The sequence below is a fragment of the Myotis daubentonii genome, chromosome 17 (genome assembly GCF_963259705.1).
Source record: "Myotis daubentonii chromosome 17, mMyoDau2.1, whole genome shotgun sequence".
Lineage (NCBI taxonomy): Eukaryota > Metazoa > Chordata > Mammalia > Chiroptera > Vespertilionidae > Myotis > Myotis daubentonii.
The window spans coordinates 10,351,293-10,367,480 of NC_081856.1; the positions used below are offsets into that span (position 1 = coordinate 10,351,293).

Here is a 16,188-nt window from a genome sequence, read left to right on the forward strand (position 1 = left end):
ACTGTTGGGTATGATATTAGCTGTGGGTTTGTCATATTTGGCCTTTTTTTATGTTGAGGTATAGTTCTACACTCAATTTGTTGAGGATTTTTTTTAATCATTAAAGGATATTAAATTTTGTCAAATTTTTTGCATCTATTGAGACTATTGTATGGTTTATGATAATGTTAATGTGGTGTATCATGTTTATTGATTTGTATATGTTGAACCACTTTTCATTCCCAAGGATAAATCTAGCTTGATCATGGTGTATGATGCTTTTAATGTGTTGCTGAATTTGGTTTGCTAGTATTTGCTGAGGGTTTTTGCATCTATGTTCATCGAGGATATTGGCCTGTAATTTTCTTTCTTGAAGTGTCCTTATCTTACTTTGATATGAGTTTAATGCTGGCCAGTAAAATGAATTTGGAAGTGTTCTCTCATCATTTTTTTAAAAATATATTTTATTAGTTTTTTACAGAGAGGAAGGGAGAGGGATAGAGAGTTAGAAACATCAATGAGAGAGAACATCGATCAGCTGCCTCCTGCACACCCACTACTGCCTAAGGGCACATGCCTGGGTTGCAGGCTCCACCCTAGTAGGGGACATGCAGGAGGCAGCCAATCAATGATTCTTTCTCATCATTGATGTTTCTATTTCTCTCTCCCTCTCCCTTCCTCTCTGAAATCAATAAAAATATATTAAAAATAAATAAATAAATAAAAGTCAAATAGTTCTCCAAAGCATATAACATAAAAAAGCAGTTACCAACAGTGTCTTCCTATTTCCAATTGTTAGTTCAGAAAGGCAATTATTTTCAACTCTTTCAGAAGCTTCTTCTGAGTACATAATAGGATTATGTCTATTGTTTCTTCATTTTTGTGTGTGTTCTTATTGTGTTGGATATTTTCCATTTGTCCCTTGGATCTACTCTCTACTCTCTTCTGTGTTCTCTGTTCAGAGAAACTCACCTGTATGAACAACATCAATGAGTTTATGAATGGTTCCTTTGGCTTTCAATTGAGTTGTTCTCTAGTTGGGAGAACCTGGAGAGGAGAGGAGACAGAAGAGAGAAGAGAGAAGAGAGAAGAGAGAAGAGAAGAGGAGACACAGACAGAAATGGGGGGAGAGAGAGAGAGAGAGAGAGAGAGAGAGAGAGAGAGAGAGAGAGAGAGAGATTAGAATATTTATCCCTGCGGCTTCCTCTTTGATGATCTACTCTAGCTGGCTGTGTCTTCAACTGGAAGTCCCTGATTCCCTCAAGAAGGGCTACTCTGTTTGACTCTCATTCTAGATTGTGGCCCCCATGCACTCCACTTTTACCCCTTTGGGCCTAAGGTTGGTGACAGTGCAATTGCTATTAAGTCTTACATTATTGTACTATCTCTTGTGTCTTCCCTACTTTCAAACCTTCTGCAAATTTCAGAGGGAAGTGGAGGAGGGGGGGGAGCAAAGGGAGAGTAATAGGTGAATTTATATGCATACTAGAGGCCCAATGCATGAAATTCATGCACGGGTAAGGTCCCTAGGCCTGGCCAGCTGTGGGGAGCCGGCACGGCCATGGCATACTCAGCCCCAGGGCGCCTTATGTGCCATGCCAGCTCAGCCTGGTTCAGTGACCCTGAGTGGGGGGGTGAAAGGATTGAGAAAAGACAGACAAGAGAATGAGCTGGGTCTCGGTGGGACGCTGCTCCCTGATGAGGAGACAGCGCCGGCACCCACAAGCCGTGTCTTTATTTTATAGCAGGTGCCACGAGGCAAAGTAGGGGCGTGATCAAGTTGTTTACAGCATTCTCGTGAGTTTCAACCTCACTTAACTACATGCACCCGAACTCTATCACAAGGCACGTGGGGCCACGTGTTCTGACCACAGGTTCACGCTCACAGCTACAGCCATTGGCTATGATGGTGCTGGGAGGGCCCTGCCCTCCAGCTGGGACTTGCACGTGGCAATGAGAGGACCCTGTCCTTCCATTAGTCTGAGGCTTGAGCCTGGCCAAAACACTGTAGCCGCGCCCCACAGCCGGCAATCAGGGACAATCTGTAGGGCGACCAGCGGGGCCATCGGGGGCCCCTGGTGGCACCCACCTTGGCCAGCCTGGTGCTGCCCACTCTCCAGCCCTGCCCCCTGATCGCCCAGGGCCACCACCGGTCGCCTCCCTCCGCTGGCACCCGCCTTGGCTGGCCTGGGGCCTGCGGGCAGCTCCTGCGTTGAGCGTCTGTCCCCTGGTGGTCAGTGCGCATCATAGCGACCGGTCATTCCACCAGTTGTTCTGCTGTTTGGTGGATTTGCATAGTAGGCTTTTATTATACAGGATATACATAGCCAGAGACAGATTATAGTGTGGTGAAGGCCTGGGAGGGGCGGGGGCGGGGTGGAGGGGATCAATGGGGAAAAAAAGGGGAACATCTGAAACACTTTCAACAATAAAGATAAATTTAAAAATATATAAATAAAAAAGAGGAAAAAAATTGTCCTTTTGTTAATTAACCCTCCTCAAATTATCCCATTTAGAGTGTACTACCATCTGTGTCCTGTTGTGACCCCACTTGGCATGCTTACTATGAATGACAAGAATGTAGCTTTCTGCCCTAACCGGTTTGGCTCAGTGGATAGAGCGTCGGCCCGCGGACTCAAGGGTCCCAAGTTCGATTCCGGTCAAGGGCATGTACCTTGGTTGTGGGCACATACCCAGTAGGGAGTGTGCAGGAGGCAGCTGATCGATGTTTCTCTCTCATCGATGTTTCTAACTCTCTATCCCTCTCCCTTCCTCTCTGTAAAAAATCAATAAAATATATTTTAAAAAAAAAGAATGTAGCTTTCTTACTCGTACTTTCTTGCTCTACAACACTATATAAATAAACACACACACACACACACACACACACACACACGCTTCTTGCTATGGACTGAATGTCCCTCCTCCACAAATTGTGTCACTTTTTAGAGATAGGGTTTTGGGAAGGTAATTAGGTTTAGTTGAAGTCATGAGGGTATGGCCCTCATGATGGGATTTGTGCCCTTAAAAAAGAAGAGACACCAGAGAGTTTTCTTTCTCTCTCTCTCTCCACTTATACAAAGAATAGGTCACGTGAGCACACAGAGAGATGGCAGCTGCCTACAAGCCAGGAGAAGAGGTCTCAGAATGAAATCTACCTTGAAATCTATCCTGGACTTCTAGCCTCCAGACCTGTGAGAAATACATTCCCATTGTTTAAGCCATGCAGTCTACGGTATTTTGATACGACAGCCCAAGTTGACTAAAACACTTCCCCTCCCCATCTGCCGAGTTTAGGCATAGCATAATTTTTGGTTAATTCAGCATTCTGTATTATTATCATCTTGTAAATACTATTTACCTCTGACCTTTTAATTTCGTATACTTCCCCCCCAGTATAATTTTACTTAATAGAGTTAGTAATTGCCTTAGTTTTTGTTTGCTTAATTTTCAAAGTACCTACCACCAATCCATCCTCCAACTTTCCCTCAGAAGTGTAACCCTGCTTTCAATACTTCAAAAATACATCAAAAAAATCTCTTAAACCCATCTCTGTGTTAGAGGCACACCTCCCCAAACCTTCCGTCGCCTTGCTCCCATTTGGACTGGACACTCTCTAGTTGTCCTGTGACTTCCCATTTCCTGGTTTAATCCTTCAATTTAATGGAACACATCTTACAGTTACTTCCTGATATGATATATGAAATGTAAATATTTTGAGACTTCAATATCTGAGGTTATACTCTACCCTCACACCAGATGGCTAGATATAGAATTCTAGATGGAATAGTTTTCCTCAGAATTTTAAAGCTGTTTCTCCATTGTCTTCTGGTGTCCAGTGTTGCTGTTGAGATGTCTGAAGCCATTGTGCAATGGGATTCTTTTTATTGAATGTCCCTTGAGAGCCACTGACTTGGCTGCTGGAACAGATGACCTTCTCTTTGGGAACTTTCCTTCAGACATTTCTTTGACAATTTTCTCCCTTATATTGCAAAACTATTATATCTTCTTTAACTCTCTTGGACCTCCTGACCTGAGTCTTTAATTTTGTCATTTATCTTCTATTTTATATTCATTATATTATCTACCACCTACTTTTAAATAATTTTTTTCTCAATGTTATCTTCTGATCCTTTTGAAACATTTTTTACTTTGTCATATTTTTAATTTTCAAGTAATATTATTTTTGTTTTCTGGATGTTCTTACTTTTGTAGATTCCTATTATTCCATAGATGCATTATCTCTCCTTATTTTGCAAAGATATTGTGATGCCTTTTCAAACATTTATTTTGCTCCCTATTTCCTCAGAGATCCCCCTGTTAAAGAAATGCTAGCTATTTTGGTTCTGTCATGCCATCTTGAAGGCTTTCTTCAACTGACTAGTGATTTTGGGCTCCTGGCTCATACTTTGTATTTAAGAGTGAGAAAACAAAAAGCTGTTTGGAAATTGTGCGTGGCAGAGCTAGTTAACGGATGGTTTCATTGTCGGGTGGTCTGGCTGAGCTCTTTTAGTGGGTGCTCAGAGAGAAATCCCCCAGTAGTATGGCTACCCATGTTTTTGAGGCAAAGCAGAAGCGTGACAAGGGATCCATGAGTCAGAATGTGGCACTCCCTCCATCTCCTTGTTTTTGGTGCACCTCCCTTCCCTCCGGCGTTTCTCCTGCCTTTGAATCTAGTGTCTCCACTAGTAAACGTCTGGACTTCTGCTGGGACACGGAGGTGGCAGCCTCCCAGCTGCATCAGATGTACAAGGAAAGCTGGCTTTATAACTGCTCCCCTAAAGTTTTTCACCTAGGTTTCTTTTTTTTAGCTTAATTATATTTCTACCTTCAGAAGTACCTGGCGTGTCCAATTCCTGTACTTTTTGGGGGCTGTTGCTCAAATTTACCTTCTTGTAGGTTTTCATTCTAGCTGATTTAATGTCTCTCTGAAAAGGTGCTCAGAAAGTCAGAATGGATTCCTTATTTTTCTTCCAAAACAAATAGGAAAATTCAAAATCCTTCTACTGACCTTTCTGCTGGGCTCAAAGATAGTCATTTTTTAAAAGTAGATGAATGATTTGAAGGCCTCACTAAAAATCTGAGTTTAAAGTTTGAACAGAAGGCATTTGATAGCCCTATTATTTATATTTAGCTTGATCAATCTCCCTCCCCAACCTCAAATATGATGGGAAGCCTGGAAGGGGAAAAAGTTACAAAATATTACCCTGAAAAAGTCATATAGGTGTGTGTTCATGCATGCACGTGTGTGGGTATTATATGTGTATGTGCACTTTTTATGTTGGTTGTGGGCAGTCACAGTCTGGTTGCCTATAGGTAAATATGAGCCCATGGAGTATGAAATTGAGCAGCTTTAAAACATGTCCCCAATTCGTTGGGGGGAGGCGAGGGCTCTACATACCCTTCTGTTGAATCTGAGATGGCCTTTGTGGCTTGCCGGTAGCTAGTAGAATAAAGTGTAAGCGATGCAGCACGACTTCTTAGCATAAGTCTCAAAAGGCCATGAGTCTGGTACTTTCAGACACTCACTCGGAGGGAAGCCAGATGCCCTGTGAGAAGCCTGCCATGCTGGAGGGATTGTGAAGGCTCTGGTTCATAGTCCCAGCTGAGCTTCCAGACAGCCAACAGCCAGCGTCAACTGTCAGCCTCAGAGTGTGCCATCTTGGATGTCCAGCCCAGATAAGCCTTCAGATGACAGCAGCTGCAGCTGACAGATCTGATAAGAGACTCAAACAATAAACTGGCCAAGCAAGCCCTTCCCAATTTCTGAGCCACAACATCAAGAGCAAAATAAACTGGCTACCTAAGCCACTAAGTCTGGCATAGCACATTCACTCAAAGAGCAGCAACGGCTGTCTAGTTTATCAACCAGTGTAGAGCAGAGTGAGAAGCAACAGGAAAGAGATGTGGTAGATAAACGTGCTTAGATAGGGTACAAGCAGAGTGGAAGGACCATAGTACCTACATTTGGTTTTATGCAATGTTCGTACGTCCTAACCCTCTCTGCCATATCAGTCTTCTCTGCAGATGGGGTAGTTCTAAGGACCAGAGTGAAGAGTGAGTGAGGGGGGTCAGCAGATTAAAGAAGCCAGAAACCAATATGCATCTCTTGTGTCAGAGAGATGTGAGGACAAATATGTCTGGTCATGACTGTGTCTGGTCATTAGCTGGCTGAGTAGCTAGGGGTTTATCTTGTACAGAGACTACCCGAGGCCATAATGGTGCTATCATGGGTGCCAGTAGTAGGTGGCCAATTTAGGGATGACATTGTTGTCAGTCTAGGAGTAGTACAATTCATGCCTTATTAGTATTTAAAGTTCACTTGGTCTACCTCTATCTAAAATAGCACTTTCATTTTTTCCATCCTTTTAAAACACATATCCATTTATTTTATGTGTAACATGTCTCATAAGCAAACTGTGTGTATATTTCGGTTTCTCCTATTTTCTACAGCAGAATGAAATATTCATAAGTCATACAGCAAACACATTACAGCAGACACATTATAGCAAGTCCCAACGAGCAAGCACTTATCAGATCAGGTTTGTGATGCCCCACTAATTGGCTAATAGCAAGTCATTTGGCCAAGCCCACAGTCAATGTGGGACAGGTCTACACAAGGGAGTGGATACCATAGGACAGGTCTACACATAGGGAGTGATTCATTGGGACCACTACTATAATCTACTACTAACACCCAGCTAGGCCATGGTTAATCCCATTATCAAACTTTCAGCAATCTGTTGGGAATAGGTTCTTAGTGAGTAGTTTTTCCAAATCTCACTTCCCAGGACCCCACCCCAAACCCAGTGAGTCAGAATTTCTTGGGAGTAAGAGATACAGAGGAAGGTGGTGGTAATACCAAGAATTCCAGACTGAAATAACTCTGCAGAGGATTCCAACACACACGGGGGGAATAGAGGGTTTCAGAGACAAGAAAGACTGTCTGTGCACTCAAAGAACACAGTTTCCACAGAGTGCATTCTTAAAAAACACACACAAAAAAAACATTTCCATTGATGTCAGAGAGGGAGAGGGAGAGATAGAAACATCAATGTTGAGAGAGAATCATTGATCATTGATTGGCTGCCTCCTGCATGGAGCCCCAAACCTGGGCATGTGCACTGACTGGGAATGGAATCGTGACCTCTTGGTTCAGAGGTCGACACTCAACCATTGAGCCACACCAGCCAGGCCGGAGTGTATTAATTGTCATTACTACAACAGAGACCTTGAGACTTAAAAATTGCTTTCCATGTTTGAGTTAGAGCAGTGGGTCTCAAACTTATGTGTGCATCAGTATTAAGTAGAGGGCCTGTTAAAACACAGATGACTGAGCACAACTCCCAGTTTCTGATTCAGGAGGTCTGGGTGGAGCACATGAATTTGCAGGTATACCAAGCTCTGCTGTCCAGGGACCATACTTTGAGAACCACTAGGCAGGGAGATTTAGTGAATCTACAGCACTTACATGTGTACAGCACATCTACTACAACCCAGGGGTTGGCCTGGCTGCAGCAGCAGCAGTGGATATGATAAGGATAGGATTTAGGTCTTGATTATACTTGAGCAGATTTAGTCTCTAAGTGGATCTATTCCCTTAATAAGGGAAGCCTAGGTGACAGTAAGACAGGTTCAGATGAAGAGAGAAAGGAAAGCTTGGAGCAGGCCAGTCTGCGCCGGGTCTTGAAAGATGCCTAGAACCTGGACATGGGGAAATAGTGGAGAATCGCGGAATTCTTCGTTGTGGTATAGAGAAATCACACAAACCTTGAGGGAACACCGGGGAAAGGTCTGTGACACTCGCCTCCAGCGCTCCAGCATCACCCATCTGCAAGCTGATGGACGAGGACGGGTGTTCTCAGTGTCAAGATGTCAGGCTCAAACCCGTCTTGGGAAGGGGTAGAACGGGCCTCGCCCTCTCTTTGGAGCTCCCAGAGCCGGTGCCTTGGAGAGCGAAGTGTCTGTCCGAGGCCACGGTGGGCACTGACTTGGCAAAGAGCGCAGCCTGGGCGCTTCCACCTCCAAAACCCTCATCAGTAGGAGGCTGTGACCCGCGAGGCTCGGAGCGGCCGCGCGGCTGTCGGGGCGGCCCGCGCCCGGAGAGGGGGACGCAGGCTGGGGCACTGTTCGTAAGGAGCCCCCGATTTGGCACGGCGCTAGGGTGGGCCGGGTGACAGCTGCACTACCTGGCCGGGCGAGGGGTTCAAAGCTCCTCTTCGCTATTTCCATCCCCGGACTTAAAGGTGACGGTCGCCAGCACAACGGGGCGCGCCCTCTCTGCCTCCATTTCCACGCACCGGAGGGGGTGCGCACGCTGGGTCACGCTCCCTGCACCCGAGCGGGGCCCGCGAGCCAGAGGACTACGCCTGCGCGGCCCCGCCCCGCCCCGCCCCCTGCCTTGGCCCCGCCCTGTTACCCCTTAAACCACCGCTAGAGGTACTGGCGGCGGCTGCGGCCTGACAGCGCGGCCGCTTCGAGGGCGCGGAAAGCGATCGGGGTGGGAGCGGGCGCTGGGAAAGCCGGCGGGAGAGAAGGGCGGCGCTGGAGGAGGGCGGCGCGTGGCTGACTCATCCCCCTGGAAAGGCAGATCGACAGACAAACCCCGCTGAGCCCGCCTGCCCGCGCCGCTCCTGCTCAGCGCGGGAGGCGCCCGCCCGCACCGCCCGCCCCTCCTCCCAGCCCGATCGCCTCGCACAAAGTTTGTCTCATCAGAGGGACCGGAGCCGCCGCGGGCCTTTGGGAAGGGATCGGGGACGGAAGAGGACGCGAGAGCCGTGCGGGCCCGGGGAGTGCATGGTGCCCGGCGCCGCGGCTGCCCATCTGGAGGACATCGGGGCGGGGTCGGCGGAGCCCAGCTCCTTCTAGCCTCAGCCTCGCCCGAGATCGCCCTCCCGGACTGCCGCGGGGGTCCCCGCGCCCCAGCCCGCCATGTCCCGGCTGCTACCGCTGCTGCGGAGCCGGACCGCGCGCACCCTGAGGCCGGGCCCGGCCGCCGCCGCCGCCGCGCCCCGCCTGCCGTCCTGGTGCGGCTGCGGGCGGGGGCTGCTGGCGATCGCGTTCCCCGGAGGCTCCCCCGGCGGCCCCCGGGGGCTGGGCACGCACCCCAAGGAGCCCATGGAGGCGCTGAACACGGCGCAGGGCGCGCGCGACTTCATCTACAGCCTGCACTCCACCGAGAGGAGCTGCCTGCTCAAGGAGCTGCACCGCTTCGAGTCCATTGCCATCGCCCAAGGTAAAGGGGATGGAGAGGGGGGTGACCCCGGGGCCCGGCGCCCTCTCCTGCCCCGCCTACCCCGGGGAGCCCTGCCGCCCCTCGGCCTGGGACCCCAGCCATCGCCTCCGCCGCCCCACCCGCCGGCCCCCCTCGCCGGCCTGGCCCGGCGCCTGGGACGTCCGAGGTGGGGGGAACTTTCCGCCTCTTGAGTGTCCCCGGGGCAGGTGGGACCGGAGCCCATCTAGCCAGGCAGCCAGGGCCAACGCTTGGCTGGCTGGTTCCTCCCCAGCCTCAGAAGCCCGAGCTTCAGCCCCAATGGCCAACCGATCCTGTTCTGATTTTGTTTTGATTTGCCGTGTGCCTCCCGTCCCCAGCCCTCTTGTCCCTCGATGCTTTCGTGTGAACTTGCAGCCGCGCAGGTGGCATGCCTGCTTCCCCCGAAAGTGCTACGAACCCGAGAGGAAGAAACTTTCTTGAATGGTTATGGAACGGAGGTGTCTGGGGGCCCATAAGAAGGGATGTTTCTTCAGAAGGCAGAGATGCTCTCGGCTGCTTGTGTGCACACACGTCTAGTTGTATTCATTTGAGCAGCGGAAGAGAACATCTCCCCGGGAAATGGAAAGAATGGATCAAACCAGCAACTGCAGATACATACTTGCAAGCCCATATTAAGTTCGGTGCTTCGCGAGTTAAACTCGTTTTTGTTGTTTCCCCAGAGGTTGAAAGAATGAAGTAAACAAGAAGGTATTTTTTTTCTGAGAATCTGTGGCTCTACAAGAAAAAGCAGACTTCTGCTCAAAAGTAATCTGCAATGGTGAAAGCAAAGCTATTTTTAAGCCAACATGTTAAAATAGGATATTTTTCCAATCAGTGCAGCATGCTGGTAGGTCAGAATTTGAGTCCAGCTGCAAAAGCTAACAATTCATAAAATCAAAGGGATGAAAGGAGCAAAAGATAAAATCATTCTGCCTTAAAATATTTGCCATTTAAAATATGGTAATATAGACAAAATACATTGCTACTATTTTATAGTACATTCTGATGTGTTTGAACATCAAAAGTTTACCCCCCCCCCCCCCGCAAAGTTGGTAGGTACATAACCATTCTGTAGATTCCTTAAGTTTGCAGCATATTGATTGGGAAGATGGCATTTGATTTGCCACAGGCACTTGAAGGTGTTTCCTTGGCCTATGCACAGGAATGGAGGAAAGACTTATCTACCTTTATATGACTTATCTATACTACTTCTTCAAAAACTTTTTATTAGTTGTGTCTTTTTTAAAATATATTTTTTTATTGATTTCAGAGAGGGAGAGAGAGAGAGAGATTGAGAGAGAGAGAGATAAACATCAGTGATGAGAGAGAATCATTGATAGCTGCCTCCTGCACACCTCCTGCAACCCCGCATATGCCCTGACCGGGAATCTAACCGTGACCTTTTGGTTCATAGGTGGACACTCAACCACTGAGCCATGCCGACCAGGCTTAATTGTGTCTTTTAACCACGCCCCTCCCGCCCCACTACATTCAGGGAATTATGGACCAATTTATCCTATTGGATGATTCAAGACAATGTCCACCCACAGTGCTTTTACAGGAAAAGTGTCACATTGCAATCGATTCATTTTTTAAATGTGTAATCACATTGTATTAAATCATAATCAAATGCTAGCATATTTTATAAGCTATGTGTTCTCAATATGTGGTTTTAAAATATTCAGTTCTGAAAATGAGCTCCTTGAAATACAATAGACACTCACATGCTGAAGTTCTCCATGAGCAAAGACTATTTGGACATACATTTGACCTTTATAAATAATTTCTTGGAAATTCTATATTACCACTGTTACAAGAGTGAAGGGCCCTATTAATATAATTTTATGGCAATTCTTGAAAAAGCATGTCCTGGGTAAATTTTACTTCATACCTATTGCATATTGCAATAGATATGATGCATTTTACAATGAAGATGATATTTTGAAATTTAACATAGTTTTACATATACTGGAAAGGACCTATACGCTTCAGTCAATGGAGATCAGTTAGATCAATTATGCTTAATAAGTATGTACGTTATATGAGAAAGAATGCTTATCTCCTATTTATAAGCTAAAGAACTTTCAAGTTTAAATAAACTCTTTTTGCCAATGTTGATGACTAAATTATTGCTCTTTGACTCAAATGACACTTAAGTGATGCTACTGGTTTCATTTTTAGGACAGTTTTAATGTTCTTTATTGTTTTCAATATGAATACACATAGTTACTATGGAGATAACTGGAATTGAATCACCACTAATAAATTACCTTATTCATTATTATGTTGCAAATGAATGCAGCTCATTACATTGCTGAAATCAACATTTTTTTCCCCAGACAAACAAAAAATTGCTGTTTTTCTTTTATTATTGCTTTTTCAATACCCAATTCACATATTAAATGTATGTGTGTGTACTTAGTGGATTTTCTAATGAAATAAATTTTTGGTAAAAGGACTTTTTTTCTTATTGTAGGGAATCTTATGTGTTCCTGGGAAGGTTTCTTGTATAATGTTATGACATGTTTTGGAGTTGGTGTGGAAACATTATAAGGAAAAAATCATCTCTGCTTTGGTATGTCAGTGGAATCTACTGCTGAAATTTGGTACTTTTGCCCTTATCTTTCTTATGAGTTTATCAGTGGGCAAGTGATATAGTCTGTGACAAGATAAAGCATTCCATTCATAGAACCAATTTATAATAGATAACCCCTACTTTGTGGGATGTCTTATCATAACTACTTAGGATACTGTGATTTTTAAACTGATTTTCTCCCCAATTTAAAAAAAGTTGATACCATGTTCTCACTTCACCTGCTCAACCTGGTCTTTTTCCAGAAACAGTTCCTAGCCTCAGATAGTACATTGTTAGTTCATTGTTTTTACAAGTAGGGCTGGCGAGCTGACATTATTACAGTTGCCTTTAATTTTAGCCAAGATTTTCAAACAAACTTGTCTCCCACTTTTTGCAATTACACTTTCTATTTATAATTATTTTTAAAAACCGGTTCCAGGACCCTCGTGGGTACCAAAATCTGTGGGTGCTCAAGTCCCCTCTATGGAATGGCGGACTATTTGCATATGACCTATGCACATCATCCCTGTGTGCTTTAAATCCTCTCTAGATTCCTTCTCGTGCAATGTAAATGCTATGTTAACAGCTGTATTGTTTAGGGAATACTAAGAAAAAAAAGTCTGTACATGTTCAGTACGGACGTAATCATCCGAGGCCTAACTCCTTTGTACGTGACAGCAACGTGTAACTCCCTCCCCCCACCCCAATATTTTTTATCTTTGATTGGTTGAATCCCCAGATGCAGAGCCTGCAGATACTATGGGCTGAATGTACAGCAATTTGGATTTTGAAGGATGGGCAGTGGCATTGCTCATTGTGTTAGTTCATCGCTGTATTACGAATACCCCTAAATATAATGACTTAAAACAAACATGTATTGTCGCACAGCTTCCGGAGTCCTGGGGCAGCTTAGTGAGATGTTTCTGACTCGGGTCTCATAAAGTCGTAATCAAGCTTTCAGCTGTGGCTGCATCGTTTGACACCTTGACTGGGGCTGCAAGATCCACTCCCAAAAAGGCTCATCCACTCAGCTGTAGGCTGGAAGTGTCGGTTTCTTGCCATGCGGGCCACTCCCAGGGCCACCTAAGGATTCTCAAGACGTGGCCCTTGGCTCCCTCCAGGACAAGTGATGATGACACAGTCTAAGCTGGCAGCCACAGTCTTTTATTACCCAGTCTTAGAAGAGATTGTCCATCCCTTTTGCCCTGGTACATCATAGGAGGGGACTGTACAGGGCGTAAAACCAGGAGGAGGAAATGATTGGGAGGACCTGAAGGGCTGCCTCCCACACTTATTTAAGGTATTGTAATTAATGTTTGCTGGAGAATTACATAGAGATAAGAGCTGGCTTTGGGGAAGGCGCAGCAAAAGATTTGATTTGGAAAAAAGGAGCTTCTGAGGGAATATTTCTGTTAAACAGGTACTTAAGGATTTTTAAAATGAGATTCTTTTCACATATAACAAGAGATAGATTGCCGTGAACAGAGCAGTTTTTCTATCAATGTTAGATTTTTTTTAAAAAATATATATTTTTTATTTATTTCAGATAGGAAGAGTGAGGGAGAGAGAAACATCAGTGATGAGAAAGAATCATTGATTGGCTGCCTCCTGCACACCCCACACTGGGGATGGAGCCCGCAACCTGGGCCTGTGCCCTGATGGGGAATCGAACCCTGACCTCCTGGTTCTTAGATCGACACCCCACCACTGAGCCAAGCGGGGTATCATTGTTAGATCTTAATTAGCTTGCATTTTTTTCTTTTTTTTGCCATATTAAGTGGTAATTGTGTACATTTAGGTTTTCTTTTTACCATTTATCTACATCCACATAGACACACTGTATAATTCTAAACTGTATAACCTTGTAGTTCCTCACCTTTTGTGATTATTTAAGTAGATGAGGAGCTTCGATTTGAGAACTTGCCATATAGCAGAAGGGCCTTTGTCAAATGAAAGGCTGCAAGATAAAAAGCTGATAGTAAAGTGGATGTCTAGAATACTCAAAAACAAGATCTTTCATGGAGTTATGACCCACTAGGGATCCTGGACTCTAAAGGAGAAGATCTCCATTTCTCTCAGCCTATTGTTCAGGATTATGGGAGAAAATAACCACTCTGTTAAGCTATTAACCTCTGGGATGAATTGGAGATAATTTCAGCTTTTGCTGAAAGAGAATGAGAACGAGGGTAAGGAAAACATCTCATACTCTAAATTAAGATGCGCGAATAAAGATATTTCGGTGCCTTCACTGAAATAGTAAAAGAGGAACAAGGGAAGTAGCCCCAACTGGACACAGCAAGAAGAGAAGAGCCAGGATGAGGATGTGAAGTGTGAATTGAGTCAGGAGGAGTGAGAGATATCTAAGAAGCTGAGAGCTTCTATATCATGGGCCTAGATAAGTTAAAATGAAGCTTTGCCACAATCAATTATTTTACTAATATGGAAAGAACCTAAATATAATAAAGAAGTAATATGCAAATTGACCCTCATGCCATAATGCTGTCACAAGATGGCTGCACCCACAGCGGAGGCGGGGTTCCCGTAATGAGCCATAATGAGCGATCAGCAGGGACCTGAGGCTGCACCCCCCACCTGGCAGGGCTTGACGGGTATGGGGGTGGCTGGGTCTGGATCTCACCCAATGGAGGTGGGACTGGCTGGGGCTGGGTCTTGCACGATTTCAAAGAGCACATGGGTGGGCGGGGACTTGACTCTGGGTCCCGCAGCACGCCCCAGACTCTGACATGAGGATTTTCATATACATTTTACTAATTTTCTTTCATCTCCGACACTTCAATTATAGCAATATTGAAATATGTCCTCTAATTAACCCCTAGAGTGCCGGGAGTGCGATCGCGCTCCTCCGGCAGTGTCACTGTTAGATGCTAGTAGTTCACTCTTTATTGACAGATGGCACCTAAGTGCAGATTACTTGTGATGCCGAATGTTTGAGTTCTAAAATTGACCATTGGCATTTATCTGCCTAATTTTTTACAGGTACTACAATTTTATGAAGTTTACTCAGATTTTGTAGCCCTAAAGCTTCAAAATGGCGTCCAGTTCTAAGTCTGCTTTTATTAGTGATGATGATATTGCTAAATATGTCAATTCTTGCTGTGAAGATGACGATTTTGTGGAAGATAGTGGAGAAGGGTGTTCCTCTATTTTAACATTATATGTTTTGTTCAAATTTTTTTTTCTGCTAGTATTTTATAATACAATCAGCAAACAATATATGTCAAAGATGAAAACAAAGGTAGTAAAGGTTTCCTTACGTTTTTGAATATGTAACTTCATTTACTTGCAATTCATAATTTTTTTTCCTAAACTGCTGTAAAATCAGCAAAAATGCCTTGGCAATTTTAGCATAGTTCCTAGAATATTGGTTGGCACTCAAAGGGTTAATTCCCTTTTAATGTGCATGAATTTCGTGCACTGGGCCACTAGTATCAATATATTCTAACAAGCTTAATTCTGAATACTTCAGAGTTATTGGGCATGTTGGAGTGACCCCTGTTACTAGGGATTACTGCCAGTAAAGAACGGGTAACACAAATAAGATTTTTTTTCCCATTATAAAATGGATATATGCTATTTAACAGTCTTTAATCATCACTTACATATAGCTTGATGTCTGGAGTTATATGTGATTTAAAACAACAACCATTCTATTATATCTTTTGATTTTTGTGGATCAGGAATATAATCAGGGCTCAGCTGGATAATTCACCTGGTTCATGTGGTACCTATAGAGGTCACTCCAGCTGGGAGATGGGCTGATTACAGAGTCCAAGGTGGTTTCGCTCATGTCTGGCACTTTGGTGGAGAGGGCTGGAAGGCTGGGCTCAACTGCAGCGGTGGCCAGAGTAGGTGCCTGTGACCTCACCAGCATGTCAATCGCAGCGTGCTGTAATAGCTAGGTGATAGACCAAGTCCCAGAGAAAACATCCCAAGAAAGCTAGATAGACACTTTAAGACTCTGTATTAGTTTCATGTTGCTGTAACAAATTACCACAAATTTAGTGGTTTAAAACAGTACAAATTTATTTTCTTAGCATTCTGGGGGGTTGAAGTCCAAAAGGAGACTTAAGGGGCTAATAAAAGCATCAGCAAGGTTCTGTCCTGGAGGCTCCATAGGAGAAGCTCTTCCTTGTCTCTTCCAGCTTTTGCCGTTCCTTGGTTCCTGCCCACATCACTCTGATCTCTGTTTTTGATCAATACATCATCTCCTTCACTGACCTTTTCTTGCCTCCCTATTATAGTGACCCCCGCGATCATATTTAGGCCCCGGATAATCTCATTCTCTCAAAATCCTAATTAATCATATCTGAAAATCTCCTTTGCCATCCAAGGTAACATATTCAAGGGTTGGAGGATTGGG

General features: G+C 44.9%; 2 protein-coding genes across 5 annotated transcripts in view; one reads left to right on the forward strand and one right to left on the reverse strand.

The window, feature by feature from the left end:
- Nucleotides 1-8,318, reverse strand: part of TRMT12 (tRNA methyltransferase 12 homolog) — a 47,045-nt gene extending 38,727 nt beyond the window's left edge. For 2 of the 3 annotated variants that reach the window (XM_059672756.1, XM_059672758.1), the window contains exon 1: nt 7,750-8,318. The gene's annotated coding sequence lies outside the window, so the exon portion shown is untranslated. Of the gene's footprint in view, nt 1-951; nt 1,027-7,749 lie in introns of all 3 variants that reach the window. The other variant, XM_059672757.1, reaches the window with a different exon arrangement.
- Nucleotides 8,319-8,428: 110 nt separating this feature from the next.
- The window catches only part of TMEM65 (transmembrane protein 65), a 41,584-nt gene continuing 33,824 nt past the window's right edge, over nt 8,429-16,188 (forward strand). The window contains exon 1 of one of the 2 annotated variants that reach the window (XM_059672772.1): nt 8,429-9,214. In XM_059672772.1, the coding sequence (XP_059528755.1) occupies nt 8,911-9,214 (304 nt within the window). In that variant the 5' untranslated portion in view covers nt 8,429-8,910. The remainder of the gene's footprint in view (nt 9,215-16,188) is intronic. The other variant, XM_059672773.1, reaches the window with a different exon arrangement.